At 43.0% G+C, this 23,315-nt stretch overlaps 1 protein-coding gene across 1 annotated transcript in view; it reads right to left on the reverse strand.

Annotated features, from left to right (window-relative positions):
- The window catches only part of BAIAP2L1 (BAR/IMD domain containing adaptor protein 2 like 1), a 104,634-nt gene that overhangs the window by 60,307 nt on the left and 21,012 nt on the right, over positions 1-23,315 (reverse strand). The window contains exon 2 of the mRNA XM_073543086.1: positions 6,713-6,788. Within this exon, the coding sequence (XP_073399187.1) occupies positions 6,713-6,788 (76 nt within the window). The remainder of the gene's footprint in view (positions 1-6,712; positions 6,789-23,315) is intronic.

A 23,315-nucleotide genomic window follows, 5' to 3' on the forward strand; every position in this document is an offset into this window, starting at 1 on the left:
TTGGACCATTAGTGTCAGCAATAACCCTACATGCACCTAGATCTAATGATCACTGGAGTCTTCTTTAAAAGGGATTTCCTGTCGGGGGCATTTATGAATTACCCTTAAGATACATCAGAACTGCTCGATAAATAAATCCAGGTCCCAACTCTAATTTTAAAGGGAAGCTTTTATCCGAAAGCGACCTTTCTTAAATTAGACTTTTGTGTTACATACGGTATATATTTTTTAAAATATTTTACCTTTTTCATATTTTAATTTCACGATCTTTATTAATCTTGCAATATCCAAATTGGCTACAGGTGATTATTCGACTCATGTATATTGTCATTAGAGGAATTATCTTACCACAGGCAGGATTACAATGACAAGTCAAACCTCTATACACAGTTGATAACACAGGATCCACCAGTCAAAATACCTGAAGTCACATCTGACCTTGCTCTAACACCCTTCACAATGACCTTTGAGCGCGCACACATTAGACACATCAATACAAAGAATAGGGTTGGAATCTGGCCATTGTGGTTAGGTACATGTGTTGTTTCCTACAACAGGAAGAAAGAGTATAAAAAAAGCTCTAGGAGTCAGTGTGAAAATTGCAAGACTTTCATTTATTCTTAACGCAAATTGTGATTTATATATAACAAAAAAAAGCCAAAAAAAATGAATAAAAAAAACACAAAAACCTGATTTAATCAGTATCAATTTTGATGATTGCTGTCCTTTTTGTCCATTAAGAGCACTGTGAATCAGTAAATAGGAATTACAGAGCATCCATTATCCCACCTCTTGGACTAGCACCAATCAGTAAATTAAGGCATAAGTATCTAAGACAGAAGAACCCCTTTAACCCCTTACTGCCATTGGATGGAATACTACATCCAATGGCAGTACCCCCACTTTGATGAGGGCTCTGGCAGTGAGCCCGCATCAAAGCAGGGACATGTCAGCTGTTTCGAACAGCTGACATGTGCTGGCAATAGGCGCGGGTGGAATCGCGATTCACCCAGGCCTATTATTTAGTTAAATGCCACTGTCAAACGTCGACAATGGCATTTAACGTGCACTTCTGGCCATCGGGTCAGAAATACGTACACCGCTGACCCCGGTCAAATGATTGGGGGTCATCGGTGCATTGGCAAAACAACCAGAGGTCTCCTTGAGACCGCTATATTTGTGGATGCCGGATTGTTATGAGCGCTCAGAGCATTGCAGTAATTCTACTACATACAGGCGATTTGAGCAGCGCCAGTATGTAGCAGAAGCGATCTAGTTGTGGCAGCTTCTAGCCTCCCATGGAGACTATTGAGGCATGCAAAAGTAAAAAAAAAAAAAAAAAGTTTTAAAAATGTAAAAAACATGAAAAAAAAAAAAAAAGTTTAAATCACCCCCCTTTCGCCCCATTCAAAAAACAAAACAAAAACATACATACATATGTTAGGTATCGACGCGTTCAGATTCGCCCGATCAATAAAAAAAAAGGATTAACCTGATCGCTATATGGCGTAGCGAGAAAAAAAAAAAAAAAAAATCGAAACGCAAGAATTCCTTTTTTTTTTGGTCGCCGCAACATTGCAGTAAAATGCAATAACGGGCGATCAAAAGAACATATCTGCACAAAAGTGGTATAATTAAAAATGTAATCTCGGCGCACAAAAAATAAGCCCTCACCCGACCCCAGATTACGAAAAATGGAGATGCCACGGGTCTTGGAAAATGGGGCAATTTGTTTTTTTTTGTCTAGCAAAATTTGGAATTTTTTTTTACCACTTAGATAAAAAAAAAAGAACCTAGACATGTTTGGTGTCTATGAACTCATAATGACCTGGAAAATCATAATGGCAGCTCAGTTTTAGCATTTAGTGAACCTAGCAAAAGAGCCAAGCAAAAAACAAGTGTGGGATTGCACTTTTTTGGCAATTTCACCGCACTTGGAATTTTTTTCCCGTTTTCTAGTACCCAACATGCTAAAGCCAATGATGTCGTTCAAAGGTACAACTCGACCCGCAAAAAATAAGCCCTCACATGGCCATATAGACGGAAAAATAAAGTTATGGCTCTGGGAAGAAGGGGAGCGATAAACAAAAACCTAACACCGGAAAAAGCTTCGGTCATTAAGGGGTTATAGAGCACCTGTAGCCAGGTCAAATGAGGCCAGTTTTTGCCCTTATTTTATTCCAGATGCTCGCCTTAGTATTCCTTTTTTTTGTTTTTACATTTATCTTATTTGCTTTAAATATTTTTCTGTTCCTGAAATGTTGCTATGCTGATTGTGAAGTAGAGCTGGGGTTAAGGCCTAAACCATAAGCAAAAATATGAAAATTGGATGTTCCACATACACAATATCATACTGCAATACCTGACAGATATGCAAAGCACAGAGGAAGAGCCTTAGTCACAGGTCATTACGGCTCTAGGTAAGCCGGGGCTAGATCAACTGATTGTGATTCTTCAAAAGAGACTAACAACGAGCTTACCACTTCTAATAACGAGTACAGTGGTTTTCCAGGATCTTACATTAGCGTAGGCCATCCATACATGATCAATAATATGTCATTAATGTATGCTCGGTAAGAGACCATCTCATGTATAAATCATCAATAGATGATATAGCCTTCACGCTCACAAATCCTCGCCCACCCCAGCTCACTCCTACCTACCACACAGTGAGAAATCTACAAGTCATTAACCCTAAGACACTTTCAGACTCCCTACACTCATCACTGTCCCCAATCTCCTCTTTTTCCTGTCCTGATCTGGCTGTTCATCACTACAACGACACTCTTAGAAGCACCCTTGACCAAGTAGCTCCCCTCACCCTCAGAACCTCCAAGCACAGAGTTAAACGGCCATGGCTCACATCGCAAACTCAACTTCTCCAGCGATGCTCTAGGAGTGCTGAACATCTATGGCGAAAAACCCGCACACCAGAAGACTTCATCCACTTCAAATTTATGTTAAGAACCTATAACGCTGCCCTTCACCTCACCAAAGAGATCTACTTCACCACCCTGATCTCCTCACTAGCCAACAACCCCAAGAAACTTTTTGACACTTTTCACTCCCTCCTCAGGCCAAAAGCACAAGCCCCTATCACAGACATTTGTGTTGATGACCTGGCCTCCCACTTTACAGAAACAATAGATAATATCCGTCAGGAAATCTGCTCCCAACCACCAAGTGCTATGACTCCCATCCCTTCCTGCATCTCCCCTGGCTCACTTTCCACATTTGATCCCATCACAGAAGAAGTCTCCAGACTACTCTCTTCTTCTCGTCCGACTACATGTACTACCGACCCCATTCCCTCACATCTCCTCCAGTCTCTCTCTCCAGTTGTCACAACCCACCTAACTACAATCTTTAATCTCTCACTCTCCTCGGACATTTTCCCATCCTCCTTCAAAACACACCATCATTACTCCATTAGTAAAGAAACCCGCTCTCGACCCATCCTGCACAAACAACTACAGACCAGTCTCCAATCTCCCCTTCATCTCTAAACTTTTGGAGCGCCTAGTTTACTCCCGCTTTACCCATTACCTCTCCACTCACTTCCTTCTAGACCCTTCACAGTCCGGCTTCCGCCCCCTACATTCGACTGAAACTGCACTCAGCAAAGTGACCAATGACCTTCTGACAGCAAAACGTAATGGTGACCACTCTCTGCTCATTCTTCTTGACCTATCTGCAGCTTTCGATACTGTTGACCACCATCTCCTACTCTCTAGGCTCCAGTCACTAGGCGTTAAGGACACTGCTCTCTCCTGGTTCTCTTCCTATCTCTCTGACCACTCCTTCAGTGTTTTGTTCTCTGGCTCCACTTCATCTCCTCTTCCTCTTGCTGTCGGGGTACCTCAGGGCTCAGTCCTTGGCCCCGGTCTCTTCTCTCTCTACACAGCCCCAATTGGACAGACCATCAGCAGATTTGGCTTTCAGTACCATCTTTATGCTGATGACACACAACTATACACGTCTTCCCCCGACCTTACCCCCTCTGTACTACAGAACGCCAGTGACTGTCTGTCCGCAGTCTCCAATATCATGTCCACTCTCTATCTGAAACTCAACCTCTCCAAAACTGAACTTCTTCTGCTCCCGCCATCTACTAACCTCCCTAAATCGGACATTTCCCTCTCCGTGGGTGGTACCACAATAACACCCCGGCAGCTGGCGCGCTGTCTAGGCGTTCTGTTTGACACCAATCTCTCCTTCACATCCCATATACAATCTCTTGCACACTCTTGCCGCTTACACCTAAAGAACATCTATAGAATCTGCCCTTTTCTCACCATGGAAACAACAAAAACCCTCACTGTAGCATTTATCCACTCCCGCTTGGATTACTGCAACGCTCTATTAATTGGCCTCCCCGTCACTCGACTATCCCCTCTCCAGTCCATACTTAATGCAGCAGCCAGGGTTGTCCATCTGGCTAATAGGTACTCGGACGTGTCCTCTCTTCGTCAGCCATTATACTGGCTGCCCATTCATTATAGGATCCAATTCAAAGTACTTGTTCTCACCCACAAAGCTCTCCATGGTGCGGCACCCCCCTACATCTCCTCCCTCATTTCTGTCTATCGGCCTAGCCGATCGCTGCGCTCTGCAAACGACTTTCGACTAACCTCTGCACTAATCCGTACCTCCTACTCCCGACTCGAAGACTTCTCCCGTGCTGCTCCTATCCTCTGGAATGCTCTACCCCAAGAAATTAGGACTAACCACAATTTGCATAGTTTTAGGCGCTCCTCAAAACACATTTGTTCAGAGTGGCTTATCACGTTCATTAATCAAAGTCATTCTATGTGTAAGTGTGCGTGTGTAGCCCATTCACTATATCCATCCATCCTTCACTCCCTCAAGATGGCTGGAACTTCATTGTAAATATACAATTGTAAATAAACACCTGTACTTTGTATCTCCCTCACCTCATTGTAGATTGTAAGCTCTCACGAGCAGGGCCATCTTATTTCGTCTTATTCTGCTTTAATTATTGTATTGTTAACGTTGTTACTTATGGCTTGTGTTTTGAAACTGTTAAACTGTAAAGCGCTGCGGAATATGTTGGCGCTATATAAAGATTATTATTATTATAGGCCATCAATGTCTGATCAGAAATAGGCGATCAATACGTGATCAGTAATAATTGTTTAAATTATGATTGGTAATCGATTTATAGGACCCTGATCCAGCAGCCTTGCTTGCCACCTCATATCTGCTTGTAACCCAAGCAGCTCTTCTGATTAGTAGGTCCGGTGAAACTTCAAGCATGCGTTAAGTTGCAAGATGAAGTCCCTCCGGGCCTACTAATGAGAAGAGACACTGGGGAATCTAGCAGCTAGAAGGCAGTTTGCTGGACTCCGAACCAGGAGCCACGGAATACTGCTGTGGAAGCTGGATCAGGGTTCTGTACATTGATTTCCCCATCTCTAGGAACAACGAATCAATATAGGCTCGGCACTGGGCCATCAATATAGGCTCGGCACTGGGCCATCAATATAGGCTCGGCACTGGGCCATCAATATAGGCTCGGCACTGGGCCATCAATATAGGCTCGGCACTGGGCCATCAATATAGGCTCGGCACTGGGCCATCAATATAGGCTCGGCACTGGGCCATCAATATAGGCTCGGCACTGGGCCATCAATATAGGCTCGGCACTGGGCCATCAATATAGGCTCGGCACTGGGCCATCAATATAGGCTCGGCACTGGGCCATCAATATAGGCTCGGCACTGGGCCATCAATATAGGCTCGGCACTGGGCCATCAATATAGGCTCAGCATTGGGCCATCAATATAGGCTCAGCATTGGGCCATCAATATAAGCTCGGCATTGGGCCATTAATATAGGCTCGGCATTGGGCCATTAATATAGGCGGGGGCCAGGTACGGACTGGGGCTGAAATTCAGCCATGGCATTTGAAATCACACAGGCCCATGCTGTCCCCACCAGATGGGATACATTACTAATATTACCCTGGATAGAGGAAAGCAAGATTTACAATGTTTCTAATGATACCTGCGGCCTGCTGGGGTAAGTGATGGAGTCAGTGACTTTGTGTTTCATCACAACTCTTAACAGTATGGGTATTTTGAGAACACCGATTCTGTTAACAATGTGGCAGACAAGGCGGCCCATGACCAGGCAGGCCCTTCTGGCATTTGCCAGAATTGACAGATGGCCAATCCGGCCCTGGGCCATCAATATAGGCGTGGCACTGGGCCATCAATATAGGCTCGGCACTGGGCCATCAATACATGATTGCACATTATTCATCAATATAGGATCAATATACTGCAGCTCTAACACTCTCGACTCAATTTACTTGATTGTGCTGAACTGTAGTACCAGGTACAGTCACACTTTACGACTGTTGTGCACAATTCTGACCCTCTGGTCAGCTGATACATGAGGGTCTCGCAGGTGTTACCTCTCAACCTTTAGTTGGGACAAATTTGCTGCAGCTGGAGATTGACTGCTGCCAGTCTCTAATATTACTTACTTTTTAACCCACTAAGGATTATCAACATGTCTTTATGTTACCTTTTCATTATATACATGTCTTATAGGTGCTGATCTTCTCAGAAAAAAAAATGTAATTATTCCAATATTGCCAATGGTGCAGTAAGCTAGCTGCTATATAAATCAGCTTCAGCATCTATAATCTGAATACAAAACATTGGTAGCACTAAAGTAGACTTACCAGACACGGCCTTTTCATAGTTTTTTCCCAAATTAACAAGGTTTCTTAACCCAGGGTTGAATTGGTCCATAACATTCTGTAAGAGTAAAGAGGAAATGTACATGAGAACAAGTCCAAAAATGCACATAACTGTTCTCCATACTAAGTTGTCAAAAAAAATTACAAAACATACAAAAGACAAAATGAAAAAAACCCTGCTGTAATTAAATAAGTAAAAAGCAAAAGTGCATTTAAATCATACAGAGTTCTTAGTAATACTGTATTTGATCAAACATAGCATAAAAGCCGTCCCACCATCGACAAGGTGACTCTGCGGTCGGGGCGGTCCTACACTGTCAAATATTAAAAACCTTATCATGTGTCAAAGTTGACGTCTGTGTGAATAAGGGCAGACAAGGACCGGGGTCCCAACCACTACTTATTTAATTACAGCAGGGTTTTTTTCATTTTGTCTTTTGTAGGTTTTGTATGCTTTTTGGCCATGTGAACATGCATTTATATGCTGCATGTGTACCAACTCAAACCATGCTCAATTTTTGTGTTTTTTCGTTGTAAAAAAAAAAAAAAAAAAAAGTGATGTTAAGCTGCAATACCAGACATAGTCAGAGAGCAGTGGCGCTATTTCTGGGGTAAAAAAAAGCAACTTTTTCTAATTTTTCACAATCCATTTGATTCAACGGCCTTCACGAAGCCTAAAAAGTTAATCTTGACGGATGCAAGGCTTGCAAATCAAAGCTGACCAAAGCTACCAATTTACAGTAGCGGGATTGCCTGACAATCCAATGTGGATTGGGATGTCTTGACTCTCCCGACAGAAGATGTTGAAGGGTTAAGTATTCATCGTTGTGGAATGTCACACATGTCACATCAAGCCAGGCCGGCTAGTCAAAAGGAGATCTGCCGACGTTGCTAAGTAAGAGGAGGCACTCTGTCCCTTGTCCAGTGGTCTTACACCTCTTTCGAGGCCGATAGAATGGGATGTGCGAAGAAATTCACACCAACTCAAGTCATCGCTATCAGACTGGTTGGAGTCTAACCATCCGGCACCCCTACTGTTAACAGCTCCAGTATCGCCCCGGATGTAAACAGCACACCTCTGCTGCCGAGAACTGGACATCAGCTCCTGGCAAAGAGACTAGGAGCTGACCAGATCTAGATAAAGACTTCCCAGATCAGATCCTGGTAGGTCATCACTATTTTAAGGCCCATTTAAAGCTAGACATTACATGTGCCATAGAAGAAGTCTATACCGCAATTATAGAGCCTAGGATGACCTCAATCCTACTGATACTGGGTGGTAAGAGTGTTTCGTTCTTTAGGACTCTTCATGTCCCGAATTACACAGACAACCCATTGATTTTAACATACAAAGTCACCTTGCATCGTTTCGGCACTCTCCAAACGGAGAAAAGTCCACCCCTTAGAACCCAGTCAGAAGTCTCTCATCTAGCCAAATCAGATTTCCTTCTTTGCGCTGAGGATAAGCAAACACCCAGAAACACGTGTCTGCAAATGGAGCTTCTAGTTTAGTGTATTATCCTAAGTGATGTGGAAAAGCTCGTTAAAGGGTCACTATTAACTTTTATGATTGCTACATCCGAGAGCTGGTGCTAGAGATCAAGTTCTCTTCCTCTCTGAAGGGGCTATATAAATATGTAAATTGTAACGCTGTGTTCCCTCTGTGGTCGCGCAGTAGGAAAATGAAATACTTAACAAAAGTTGTCCCTAGAGATCAGTGAGGACTTCTAGCAAGTAGGAACTGAGCAAGTGGAGACCTTCTTTAACAAAGGTTGACCCCCTGTCAGCTGACACCATTTCATTAACGTACATACATACTTTTAATAAAAGCTTAAAACTATGAATTATTAACTAATGGAGTAAACGCTGGGACACCATTAAAATGGCCTATGGCAGCACAGAAAACCACTCGAATGAAGAGTAAAAAGTCTCAATGGGAAGCACCTCATGGTTAGGAGTCTACGTGGTGGACCATACCCCTCCACATACCACATCTACAGTTGTGGCCAAAAGTATTGACACCCCTGCAATTCTGTCAGATAATACTCAGTTTCTTCCTGAAAATGACTGCAAACACAAATTCTTTGTTATTATTATCTTCATTTAATTTGTCTTAAATGAAAAACCACTAAAAGAATTGTCCTAAAGCCAAATTGGATATAATTCCACACCAAACATAAAAAAGAGGGTGGACAAAAGTTTTGGCACTGTTCGAAAAATCATGTGATGCTTCTCTAATTTGTGTAATTAACTGCACCTGTAACTTACCTGTGGCACCTAACCGGTGTTGGCAATAACTAAATCACACTTGCAGCCAGTTGACATGGATTAAAATTGACTCAACCTCTGTCCTGTGTCCTTGTGTGTACCACCTTGAGCATGGAGAAAAGAAAGAAGACCAAAGAACTGTCTGAGGACTTGAGAAACCAAATTGTGAGGAAGCATGAGCAATCTCAAGGCTACAAGTCCATCTCCAAAGACCTGAATGTTCCTGTGTCTACCGTGCGCAGTGTCATCAAGAAGTTTAAAGCCCATGGCACTGTGGCTAACCTCCCTAGATGTGGACGGAAAAGAAACATTGACAAGAGATTTCAACGCAAGATTGTGCGGATGTTGGATAAAGAACCTCGACTAACATCCAAACAAGTTCAAGCTGCCCTGCAGTCCGAGGGTACAACAGTGTCAACCCGTACTATCCGTCGGCGTCCGAATGAAAAGGGACCGTATGGTAGGAGACCCAGGAAGACCCCACTTCTTACCCAGAGACACAAAAAAGCCAGGCAGGAGTTTGCCAAAACTTACCAGAAAAAGCCTAAAACGTTTTGGAAGTATGTTCTCTGGTCAGATGAGACAAAAGTAGAGCTTTTTGGGCAAAGGCATCAACATAGAGTTTACAGGAGAAAAAAAGAGGCATTCAAAGAAAAGAATACAGTCCCTACAGTCAAACATGGCGGAGGTTACCTGATGTTTTGGGGTTGCTTTGCTGCCTCTCTGGCACTGGACTGCTTGACCGTGTGCATGGCATTATGGAGTCTGAAGACTACCAACAAATTTTGCAGCATAATGTAGGGCCCAGTGTGAGAAAGCTGGGTCTCCCTCAGAGTTCATGGGTGTTCCAAGCAGGACAATATCCCAAAACACACTTCAAAAAGCACTAGAAAATGGTTTGAGAGAAAGCACTGGAGACTTCTAAGGTGGCCAGCAATGAGTCCAGACCTGAATCCCATAGAACACCTGTGGAGAGATCTAAAAATGGCAGTTTGGAGAAGGCACCCGTCAAATATCAGGGACCTGGAGCAGTTTGCCCAAGAAGAACGGTCTAAAATTCCAGCAGAGCATTGTTAGAAACTCATTGATGGTTACCGGAAGCGGTTGGTCGCAGTTATTTTGGCTAAAGGTTGTGCAACCAAGTGTTAGGCTGAGGGTGCCAATACTTTTGTCTAGCCCATTTTTGGAATTTTGTGTGAAATGATCAATGTTTTGCTTTTTGCTTCATTCTCTTTTGTGTTTTTTCATTTAAGACAAATTCATGAAGATAATAATACCAAAGAATTTGTGATTGCAATCATTTTCAGGAAGAAACTGAGTATTATCTGACAAAATTGCAGGGGTGTCAATACTTTTGGCCACAACTGTATAACATGGCATACACACACTCATCCAATGTGTCCTTCAGCCACTTGACATTGACGGTCTAAAGGACCACACATGAAAATGTTGGCCAATTAGATGATCCACGAGTCAGGACATTCGTGGTATGACTACATAGAGCAGGTGTCCGAACACGTAGCAAACAAGAAATACATGTAAATGCAGGTGAGCAATTGCCGGATCTAAAGGAATGCAGGCAATACTTCCTCATTATTGTCGTATGCGTGGTCTACAACCACCCGGTGGAGTATCGAGAAGGCAATCTTGAGTCTTGACTACTACATTCCGCCGGTTCTATACATAGAAAGTATTTACTGTAACCACTGGTCTCTGCATATAGCACAGAAGATAATGTAAAGCCGTGTCGTGGATTTTTTTATCTTCAAAACAGTATGAAGTCCACTGGTTTACTTATCAATATAGCAGAGGGTTCTTTGCAGTAAGAGCAGCTAAGCGGTAGAATTACCATCTAACACAGTCTTGCTCTGGTTGTTGGCGTACGCTCATTTTGATTGATACCACCCTAGTAATCTTTAGCCTAGACATACTTATAAGTTGCCTCCTGCTACAGGCCCAACCACATCTATCTTGGTCAAATAAAGGGAATCCGTCACCAGGTTTTCTCCACCTAATGTGAGAGTAGCCTAAAGTAGGGGCGGAGACCCCAATACCAGCGATGTTTCACTTACTGGGTTACTTGCAGTAGTTTTGATAATATCCTGCTGATAAAACTGTGATGATCACTAGAAGACTAATAAATGTGCTGAAATGTAATATAGCCCTCCATATTCATGAGCTCTGTACAACCCCACCCCCCCATCACTGATTGGAAGCTTTCTGCCTATGCACAGTGTACACAGAAAGCTGCCAATCAGTAGTGTGGGATGGGTTATATAGAGCTCAGCATTCAGAGAACTGATAGATTTGAAGTAGAGAAAACAGATTTTATCAAAGCTGTAGCAAGAAGCCCGGTAAGTGATACATCACTGGCATCAGAATCTCTGTCCTAACATTGGATGGGGTAGCTAAGGTCGGGTGACAGATTCACTTCAAGCTTGGCGTTTAGGCTAGTCAAGAAAGCAACATGGCCACATTGGAATTTGGGTGGTCCATTCAAATGGAGACAAAGCTTTGTGAAGAACCTCCTGCTCTTCACGTTGTTGTACCATCTTGCACCAACAGGGAAATCACATTTAGTTAGGAAATTTTAGAGGTCTGCTTATTCAAGATCTTATTCTAATAGAGCACAGGGCCTACAATCAGCATCTCTCACCGTGGAACACTTGGGATCTTTGACTTCAATGAGACCCGTGTAATACTTTCTTTCCCCTTTGGGAGCGCTGCAGGAAAACTACTCTCACTGCAAATTTTCCCTACAGGTTACAGAAGATCTCTGGGTATAGGTAGCATACGGTTAGTTTACTGTGAAGGGACCCATCTTACTGTATGCATGAACTTCTTGGATAAGCTGGAAAATGTCTAACTAGTAAAACCTTCTCCATGACCAGACCTTGATTCATCTGTTAGACCAGTAATGTTTCTTGTGACCTCTGCAAGGACAAGTGCAATGCTTTACCTAGATGTCCATCTCCAAAGCCGGCACAACTCCAAGTATACTTGTCACATACATCTGTAGGACCCATCTTGCTAAAAGGGTAAGTTCACAATAGCACCGGGCTTCAGTTTGTAAGGGAAGCCATGAAGAAGCCACACAACAAATTAAAAGGGTGATGGGTGGTCGCCACCGACTATTATCAGGGTAGGTAATGGCAAAAGAAACGATGCATACTGCACTATTTTTGTCCCCAAAAGTAACGGAAACCAGATGGACCCCTCCCACCCTCCTGGCTTCTCCAGTCAATAAATGTTCGTGCCGATCTGTCACCAGAAGTAGATGTCTAGACCTGATGAGGCTGGTGCACTTATTACAAAAAGCAGAAGGGTTGTATAATCATAGGCATTTTATGAGTACAGCTAAAAAATGAGAGCGTTCCTGAGTGCAAGTGTATTCAGGCTCTGCCCTCCCAGCCTAATTTACAGCTGCAGCTTGTCCTGAGCAGTGAGAGTTCTCAGCAGGTAGGAGGCACACTGAGGAGCTGTCAATCAGGCCAGGTGAGCATAAACCTTCAGAAATAACTACACAGCCATTGTGATATAGATTTGTAGTATATCAGCCTCATCAACATCTATTAGCTAATATAAGTTGTTGGCATTCAAGACCTTCTTGAAATCTTATGGCCCCCACCTGACCATATTTTTCGGGTGATTAGGCCCACCTACATCACCACTTTGGGAACAAAATGTATAGCAGAAGCTTTGCATGTGTTGCTGTGGACCGCATAGGGCAATATAGCTTGAGGATCTTTGCATTATGCTTAAATTAGGTTGAAACAAAGTTAAAAATTCTCTAAAGACGCAAGATAAACGTAAAAGGGAGCAAAGGGGAAGCCATAAATTTTGCTTACATATTCCTTTCCTCATCCTCATCATACCTGGCATTTTTATCCTCATACTCAGGAGTTTATTATACTCTCTTACTATCTGTTTCTTACTTTTTGCCCACGACTTGCTTTTAGAGGTTTCAATGTTAAGTGCCTAGAAGAATTTTTTTCTTTTTGTTCTAATTCATCACAAACCCACAAGCATGAAAAAAAAAAAATATGAAAAGGGAATCTGGCACTTTTCAACAGAGAAGATGTCTACTAACCCAAAAGAACAATCGTAGAATTCGAATACCTTCACTCTTCAGGATCTGGTAAGGATTCGGATCTGGATTACATCCAAAAATCCTTATCAAATCCCCTGACTTTCAGCAAAATAGTCACCGCAAGGCAGATTCTGTATGGAAAAGCTAATCTACAATGGGGATTCACAGGTGGACCTGCCGCAAATCAGAAAATAAATCAAAAGATACCTCTGCAAGTGGACAACGACTAAACTTAGTAGGAGGCAAAAATCAGTTCTACAATGTGGGAGCTTAGTGGACAAAATAGTTAGCAAGTCACCACTGGAGTTGAGAAAGAGCCCCTGCGGCCATGGCGACTCTCCTCCTACCTGCCGGCATTCCCAGCGCCTCTTCAGATTAGTAGGCACGGTGTCAGGCCAAGAGAGGAGCCGGGGATCTCAGTCGACTGAAGGTTTGCAAGGTCCGTGCACGGTGGACATGGACTACAGATGTGGCCTTCAGACCAAGGTCCAATGAGTCTTTTTGCTCATCGATAGTCAAGATCATTAGAGCCAAGCCACATGAATTTCCATAAACGTCTACAGATAAACCCACCACACATTTTAAGCTCAGCCATTACCTGGATCCTGGGATTGATTTAGACCTAAACTAAATGTACCCTATCCTGTCACTATCAAAGTTGCCCGGGATTAGGATGACCCACACTGCCAAGGATTGCCCTGTGCCACTGATGCATTGGATTTGTTTTGCAGACTTGCTTGCCGTGGTCGCGGTACGCTGATGTAGATGCACAGAGATTTTAGGCTATGTGACTCGTGTCTAGGCCAAAGTTACTATATAGTGCCAGTCTTAGAAAAAAACAAGACTGCTTACTTATAGAAACGGTGCCATACCCGTGTACAGGTCGTGTTTGGTATTGCAGCCTAACAGCTCACAGACAGATGTGATGCCATTAAAAAAAAAAAGAAAATTTTTAGATTAACCTCGTGGAACTCCCAACCTGTGACCATTAACATTCTTAGACTCTTATGCATCATATTACCCGAAAAAGCTAAAAGGGGCCGATACAAAATGCTCTTTCACATTCACACATGATATATATGTTGGGTTGCGGGGTTAAACATACAGAATGCGGAATTATTGTGAAAGGAAGGGCAGAAGGGGCGAGGAAAGTCCAGTGCATTTTTCAACCCGCTATCGGCACACAGCCTGAGGTCTGTACAGCGAGAACCAAGAGCACCGCTCAGTAGCACGCCAACATTTCTATAGGAAAAACAAACATATGGACAGGTGTTATACAGCATTGTGTATATATATCAATATACGTACAGGACATCTGTTCACAAATGGCCGACTTATGGAAAACAAAAAGACAAAAACTAATATATATATATATATATATATATCTTGGTTTTTTTTCAACTTAAAAATGGGCTGTACAGTTTCGAAAACCTAATATAAAGACCCTATTAGGCTATGAGCACATGGGGTCCTTTTACCACGCTTTCAGAGCAGAAACTCAAAGTTTTTGAGATTTGGATATCTTCCGCCAAGTTTTTTGCTCAGTAGCTAAGTGCAGACGGAGTATATTGAGAAGGACTTGGATCAAAATAAACGAGATGAAATCCTCCTAAAAAAAACTTGGGAGGTTCTGCTCAGTCTCCTCTCCAAAAACATAGTGAAAAGAATCTAAAAAAAAAAAAGCTTTAAAAAAATGGTTTACACTACGACTTTTTCAGGCGGAATCCGAAAAAGAAATGAACGCGTGCGTTTCTAAGGAAAAACCACTCGCCGTGCATATGTTCAGGTTTTGAAAGATGCTGCAGGGTTTTGTTCACAAAGAACTTTTTTTTTTTTTTTTTTTTATCATGAATTTTTCGGGCTGAAAAATCCACATCTAACAACTGCCAGTCTAACATATATATTTTTTTGCTGTGATTTTGGAAGAATAAACTGCTTTTTTTTTATTGCTGCTTTTTTTTTAATGAATTTTTTGAACACTTTTTTCCAGAGTGGTTTTGATGAGTTTTTAATTAAAAAATGCGTTTGTAGCAAAATATTGCATTTTTGGTGCTACAAAACCTGTGCCAAAAAATGCATTAAAAAAAAAAAAAAAAAGTCATAAATCTTAAACGGTGGTCTTTAATTCACGATTTTCCAGCTCCGTTGAAAAAGCTCTTTCAGCCAACAGTTCTTCCCTCTCGTCCTCTCCATACATTTGTGTGCTCATTCTCTATCAGAGTCAAAGGATCGCACTTATTGAAATAGGAACAGCTGAAGATCTTTGCACCGAGACTTCACCACCACAAGCCGAAAATCCTCCCAATGCAAATATGTTTGAGGCCCCACATCAAGAATGCAACATATTTGCAAAATAGTAAAATGGGATCTCTCAGACTTCCTCTTCAAAGGAGCCTAGGGGGTAAAACGAGACGGCTTTTATTGTAGTGCGAGAGCCGCGCAATAAGCAATCATAGAATCATAGAATCGTAGAGTTGGAAGGGACCTCCTGGGCCATCTGGTCCAACCCCCTGCTCAAAGCAGGATTCGCTAAATCATCCCAGTCAGATGTCTGTCCAGCCTCTGTTTGAAGACTTCCATTGAAGGAGAACTCACCACTTCTCGTGGCAGCCTGTTCCACTCATTGATCACTCTAACTGTCAAAAAGTTTTTTCTAATATCTAATCTGTGTCTCTTCCCATTCAGTTTCATCCCATTGCTTCTAGTCTTTCCTTGTGCAAATGAGAATAAAGTTGATCCTTCTACAATGTGACAGCCCTTTAGATATTTGTAGACAGCTATTAAGTCTCCTCTCAGTCTTCTCTTTTGCAAACTAAACATTCCCAAATCCTGCAACCTTTCCTCATAAGACAGGGTTTGCAGACCGGTCACCATTCTGGTCGCTCTTTTCTGAACTTGCTCCAGTTTGTTGATGTCTTTTTTAAAATGTGGTGCCCAAAACTGGACACAATATTCTAGATGAGGTCTGACCAAAGAGGAGTAGAGGGAAATAATGACTTCACGTGATCTAGACTGTATGCTTCTGTTAATACATCCTAGAATTGCATTTGCCTTTTTTGCTGCTGCATCACACTGTTGACTCATATTCAGTCTGTGATCTATTAGTATACCCAAGTCTTTTTCACATGTGCTGTCACTTAGCCCTATTCCTCCCATTCTATATATGCTTTTTTCATTTTTATTGCCCAGATGTAGTACTTTGCATTTCTCCCTGTTAAAAACCATTCTGTTAGTTGCTGCCCACTTCTCCAGTTTATTTAAATCTTTTTGAATCCTCTCTCTCTCTTCTCTAGTATTAGCTATCCCTCCTAGCTTTGTGTCATCAGCAAATTTAATCAGTTTACCCTCAATTCCTTCATCTAAATCGTTGATAAAGATGTTGAACAATACAGGGCCCAGGACAGAGCCCTGTGGTACCCCACTTGAGACATTCTTCCAACTGGATGTGCAGCCATTTACGACCACTCTTTGGGTCCGATCACTAAGCCAGTTATGAATCCACCTAACAGTTGCCTTGTCCATTCCATACTTAGTCATTTTTTCAATAAGGATTGTATGAGAGACTTTGTCAAATGCTTTGCTGAAGTCAAGATATACTATATCTACAGCATTTCCTTGATCCACCCAATCAGTGATACCGTCATAGAAGGAAATTAAGTTAGTCTGACATGACTTATTAGTTAGAAACCCATGCTGACTCTGTTTAATCACTTCATTCTTATCCAGGTATTGACATACATGTTGTTTAATAATTTGTTCAAAGATCTTTCCTGGTATAGAAGTCAGACTCACCGGCCTATAGTTGCCTGGGTCCACCTTCTTCCCCTTTTTGAAGATAGGAACAACATTTGCTCTTCTCCAGTCTTCTGGCACTTCTCCTGTTCTCCAAGAATTTTCAAAGATTATGGAGAGGGGTTCAAAAATTTCTTCTGCTATCTCCTTCAGTACTCTGGGGTGTAATTCATCTGGACCTGGAGACTTGAATTCATTTAGGTTAGCTAAGTGTTTCCTCACTATCTTTCTGTTTATAGATATCCTGGATTCTTCTATTCCCTTAATAGGACAGTGAATAACAGTTGATGTTGCATTTCCTTTCTGAGAGAAAACAGATGCAAAATAGGAATTTAAAAGTTCAGCCTTCTCAACATCCTGTCTTACCATTTCATCATTTTCATCCTGTAAAAATCCTATAGCATCTTTGACTTTTCTTTTACTTTTGATATATCCCCAAAATCCTTTATTATTGCTTTTGACATCTCTTGCAAGCCTCAGTTCATTTTCAGCTTTAGCTAATCTGATTTGTGCCCTGCAGGTTCTGCAGACAGCATTATATTCTTCTTTAGATATGCCTCCCTCTTTCCATTTTATAAACATTTTTTTCTTCCTTTTTAGCATGTGCTTAAGTTCTGTGTTCATCCATCCTGGTTTCCTTAAATGCTTCCTATTCTTCCCTCTTTTCGGAATTGTTAACAACTGTGCTTTGAGAATTTCATTTTTCAAGATTTCCCATCCTTCCTGGACATTTTTGTCTTTAAGGATATCCAGCCATTGGATCCCTCCAATTCTCTTTCTGAATCCCTTAAAATCTGCCTTTCTGAAATCTAACCTTGACGTCTGAGTCTTCACAGGTCTTCCACCTCTAGTAATCCAAAATTCTAAAATAGCATGGTCGCTACCTCCTAGGGTCCCAGCCACTTTTACCTCCTCAACCATTTCCTCCCTGTTTATAAGGATTAGATCCAAGGTAGCAGTTCCCCTTGTTTTCTCCCTTACCTTTTGGAAGATAAAGTTGTCAGCAAGAGAGGATAAGAATTTCCTTGACCTGTTAGTTTTGCCTGAGAGAGATTCCCAACAAATGTCTGGATAGTTGAAATCTCCCATGACAACTATGTCATATTTTTTGGAGAACTTGGCCATCTGATGCATAAAGAGTTCATCTATATCTTCGGCTTGCACAGGCGGCCTGTAGTAAATGCCTACAATGGTGTCCTTTCCATTGTTCTGTCCTTGTATTCTTACCCAAACAGTTTCCACAGAACTCCCAGTCTCTGAAGCTTCAATCTCTGTGCAGATATACGCGTTTCGAACATACAATGCGACACCCCCTCCTCGTTTATCAAGTCTATTTCTTGCAAATAAGTTGTATCCTTCTAGTCTTGTATTCCAATCATGTGTATTGTCCCACCAAGTTTCAGTGATTCCAATTACATCATATTTCTTTTCCTGTGTTAGTAGTTCCAATTCTCCTTGTTTGTTGCCCATGCTTTGTGCATTAGTATAGAAACATTTTAGTTTGTGATTGGTTTCTCTTTCTCCAATATTTTTATTAATTAGATTCTTTCGTCTTTGTTCTTCCTTTCCACTTCTAATAGCAGAGTTCTCAATAGCATTTGTCAGGTGTATGGCTTTTTCTGGTCTTTTGCTTCCCTTCCCATGTTGTTCTAGTTTAAAGCTCTCCTTACAAGTGTAGCAAGGCGACTTCCAAATACATGCTTTCCAGTCTTCGTAAGGTGCACCCCATCTCTAGCAAGTAGTCCATCGTATAAGTAGTTCACTCCGTGATCCAGAAATCCAAATCGTTGCTGACGGCACCATCGACGTAGCCAGTTGTTCACCTGCAGAATCTTATTCCACCTCCTTGTTCCATGGCCATCCACTGGGAGGATGGAAGAGAAGACCACCTGCGCTCCCAGTTCTTTCACTTTCTTGCCTAAGTCTTCAAAGTCTCTGCAGATGATTTCCAGGTCGTTTCTTGCGGTGTCATTTGTCCCCACATGTAGTAGCAGGAATGGGTAGTCATCTGTAGGTCTGAAGAGTCCTGATATCCTGTCAGACACATCTTTAATTTTTGCACCTGGAAGACAGCACATTTCTCTTGTAGTTATATCCGGTCTGCAGATAGCGGCCTCTGTTCCTCTCAGCAGGGAATCCCCCATGACCACCACTCTCCGTTTCTTCTTCACAACATTTTTCTTTCTCCATCCAGGAGGACTCTGAGGGCGTACAAGGTTGCTGTTTGGCTTGTTTGGCTGTATGCTGTTTGCTGTTTGGCTGTATGGCGGTCTCGGCGTTCTGTAAGACCTCTCCTCTCTCATTGTCTTACGAGAGGTCCTAAGGGGCTTCCATCAAAATGACTGATACATATACCCGTTTATTATGGCCCCAGCATCCAAAGATTGACTCTTCTCAACGGGGTCAGAGCTGTATTATTTGCACTAGGGTCTTCACAATGTACATGGCGCCATGCTGATTTCCATAGGGCACTATTGTATGGAATCTGGCTACTCCAGACTGTCCTTAAAATTAACAAACTTCAAGTTACGCCTCATACACCAGAGTGGAGCCGGACACAATGGTTTTAAAGGAAATCTGTCAGTAGGTTTTTGACTCCTAATCGGAGAATAGCATTATGTAGAGACAGAGACCTTGATTCCAGCGATAACCGGATTACATACCGGTAATACTCTTTTGTAGAGTCCACGACAGCACCCACTGAGAGAGGGGATCCGCCCCTAGGAACAGGAAACCTACAGAGAGATAAATAGGGCGCCCCCCTCGCTCCCTCAGTTTGGATTACAGAGAACAACGGAGGAACCGCCATACATGTTTTAGTCCATTTGTTTAGACAATTCATTCATCTATCTATCTATCTATCTACACACACACACACACACACACACACACACACTTCTATGCTTGCTAAAGTTATCTACATATTAATTTTTAATTCTAACCTCCACCACCAAGAAGAACCACTTGTGAAATCTTACGGGCGGGAAGTGAGCGGGTGCTGTTGTGGACTCTACAAAAGAGTATTACTGGTAAGTAATCCGGTTTTTCCTCTTCGCCACAACAGCACCCACTGAGAGATTTTCAGAGATAATCACCTGGGAGGGCACAGTGTGTTAAGGACCGATCTACCAAAGGTCAAATCCTCTGTAGAGGACAAATCTAGTCTATAGTGACTATAGAAGGTAGATGGAGAAGACCAGGTTGCAGCCTTACATATTTGCTCAATTGGAACGTTCGCCCTCTCGGCCCAGGAGGATGATATGGCTCTGGTAGAGTGCGCCTTAATACCCTGTGGAGGGTCTTCTCCTTTTGCTGAATAAGCCATCGTGATCGCATCTCTGATCCACCTGGACAGCGTGCCTCTCGTAACTCTAGCTCCTTTCTTGTTTCCCTGGAAGGAGACAAAAAGAGAGCTACTCTGCCTCCAGGGGCCTGTCCTATCTAGGTAGGCTAGCACTGCTCTCCTTACGTCCAAGGTGTGATATTTAACCTCCTCTTGTGTTGTTGGGTTCTCATAGGAGGGTAGGCAGATCTCTTGAGACCTATGAAACTTAGTAGCCCGTTTGGGAAGATAAGACAGGTCTGTTCTCAATACTAGTCTGTCCTGGGTTACTGACATGAACGGGGGATCTACTGATAGGGCGTGGAGATCGCTTACTCTTCTTGCCGATACTAAGGCTACTAGCAGGACAGTTTTTAATGAAAGGCATTTCATTGATGCGGAATTCATTGGCACGAACGGGGCCTGCGTGAAGGCATCCAAGACGAGGCTAAGGTCCCATGTTGGTAATTGAGGAATGTGGACTGGATCTGACCGCTGACAAGCTGAAATGAACCGGGTCACCCACTTATTACTTGCCACATTGTGGTTAAACAAGGCTCCTAGGGCCGACACATGGACTTTTAGAGTATTCACTGAGAGCCTCAATTCTCGGCCTCTCTGTAGGAATTCTAGAATGGCCATAATGGGTGCTTCACCGGACAATCCTGCTGGGTGAAAGGCCAGGAATTTCCTCCACACCTTAGCGTAGATCCTTGTTGTGGATTCCTTCCTACTTTGAGAAGCCTCTCTGCTTCAATAGCTCCCTTTCAAATTCCAGGCCGCTAGGCGCAGGGCTTTGACCTGTGGATGCTAACAGGGTCCCTGCGAGAGAAGGTCCTGGTGTAGCAGCAGAATCCATGGGTCGGTTATTGACATGGCTCTCAGCCATGAGAACCACGGCCTCTTGGGCCAAAACGGGGCAATCAAGATGATCCTCGCCTTCTCCTGCCTTATCTTCCTGACCACTGTTGGTAACAGAACCATTGGAGGGAAGGCATAGGCTTGCCCGAATGTCCAGGATGCTTGGAGAATAAAAAAGGGGGAGACAGAAGCGCACAATAGGGTCTTATCCAGTGATATAAACGTTTCACAGATATGGATCCACTCATCTGGTTCAGTTGTGTGAAACACAACAACCATAAGCACAAATGGGTAGGATCCGATGAACTGCAGCAATCAGCCGGTCACTAGAATTGCATATATAGGAAGGAGAGAAATCCAGCTTTCAGGATCGCGCTGTTCCAGTCCAAAGTTCACAAGGAGTTAATCCAATGACCAAGCAGTGATTATAACTTCCTTTTTATTCCATAAACTCTACGCGTTTCGTGTACACACTGTACACTTCCTCAGGAGCAAAAGTTACCACTTTTGCTCCTGAGGAAGTGTTCAGTGTGTACACGAAACGCGTAGAGTTTATGGAATAAAAAGGAAGTTATAATCACTGCTTGGTCATTGGATTAACTCCTTGTGAACTTTGGACTGGAACAGCGCGATCCTGAAAGCCGGATTTCTCTCCTTCCTATACAGTATATACAGGATGCTTGGAGGGCATCTAGTATGTCTGGGTTGTCTGCTCTGTAGAGAGAAGCGAACCTTTCTACGCGCCTGTTGGCTCTGGTCGCGAACAGGTCTATCTCCGGTCTGCCCCATCTTGCCATTATCATCTCGAAGATGTGCCAGCTGAGGACCCACTCGCCCTGATATAAGGTTTGGCGGCTGAGGTAGTCTGCCCAAGAATTGTCCACTCCTCTTATATGAAGTACAGATAAGGAGTGGAGATGCACCTCAGCCAGCTATAAGATTTTTTCCGCGATAAACATCAATGGTCCTGATCGCGTGCCTCCTTGCTGGTTTATGTATGCCACTGCCATGGTATTGTCTGATTGGATCCTCACGTGGGTTCCTCTTAGCTGCTGGAGGAATTCAGATATAGAATAATAAATTGCTGTTAGTTCCTTTATATTAGAGGAGCTTTCTGTTTCATGCTCCAACCACTGGCCTTGCACCATCTCCTCCTCTAGATGGGCCCCCACCCTAAGGGGCTAGCATCCGTGGTAAGTACCCTAGAGGGAGTAACCCACCATTGAACCCCCTTTGACAAATTATTAAGGTCTAACCACCAATCTAGGGAGTTAATTACTTCAGGCGATAGGGACATCCTTCCCTCCAACCGTCCTCCCAGTCTGTCTCCTGCAAAATAGCCCACTGCAATTTTCTGGAGTGGAATTGGGCCCATTGCACTGCCGGAATGCATGATATTAGGGACCCCAACAACGACAAACCCTGTCTTAATGATATTGTGGGTTTCTCAGTAATTTTCCCTATTTTATTAGCTATGGCCTGCAACTTAGTGTCTGGTAAAAAGCATTTCTGACTTACGGAGTCTACTTGGAGGCCCAGGAACGTTTGACATGTTACCGGTTGCAGCCTGGACTTCCCCCAGTTGATCAGCCAGCCTAGTGTCTGCAGGGATGAGACAATATCAACTATTCTTTTTTGACATTGGGAGACAGAATTTCCTACTATGAATAGGTCGTTGAAGTAGGGGGACCACTAGGGTGTCATTCAGCCTCATATATGACATCACCTCCAGCATCAATTTGGTAAACACTCGAGGAGCCATAGACAGCCCGAACGGAATCGCCGTAAATTGGAAATGTTGAATCCGACCTCTGAACCAGACTGCTACCCGCAGGAACTTCTGGTGCCCTCGGTGTATGGGGAGATGGTAATAGGCATCTTTAGGTCCAAGATTGCCATATAGCACCTGGGGAACAAAAGTTTTATTGCTGAACGTATTGTCTCCATTTTAAACGGTCTAAGCCTCAAGGATGTATTAAGCTTTTTTAAATTTATTATCGTCCTAAAGGACCCATCTGGTTTAGGGATTAAAAACAGGGGAGAATAGAAGCCCATTCCTTTTTCGTCCTCTGGGACGTTTATCAGAACACGCTTGGCTAACAGCGCTGTAATCTCCATCTCCAATGCTTAATGCTGCATTTGAGACTTCATAGAAGTCAATAGGAAGGAGATCGGTGGGTGCCGAACAAAATCTAGTTCTAGGCCTGATGAAACGATATTAATGGCCCAGGTCTTGGATGTAATTTTCTCCC

Source organism: Dendrobates tinctorius, unplaced genomic scaffold (genome assembly GCF_039654945.1).
Source record: "Dendrobates tinctorius isolate UK_male_01 unplaced genomic scaffold, ASM3965494v1 ptg000129l, whole genome shotgun sequence".
Lineage (NCBI taxonomy): Eukaryota > Metazoa > Chordata > Amphibia > Anura > Dendrobatidae > Dendrobates > Dendrobates tinctorius.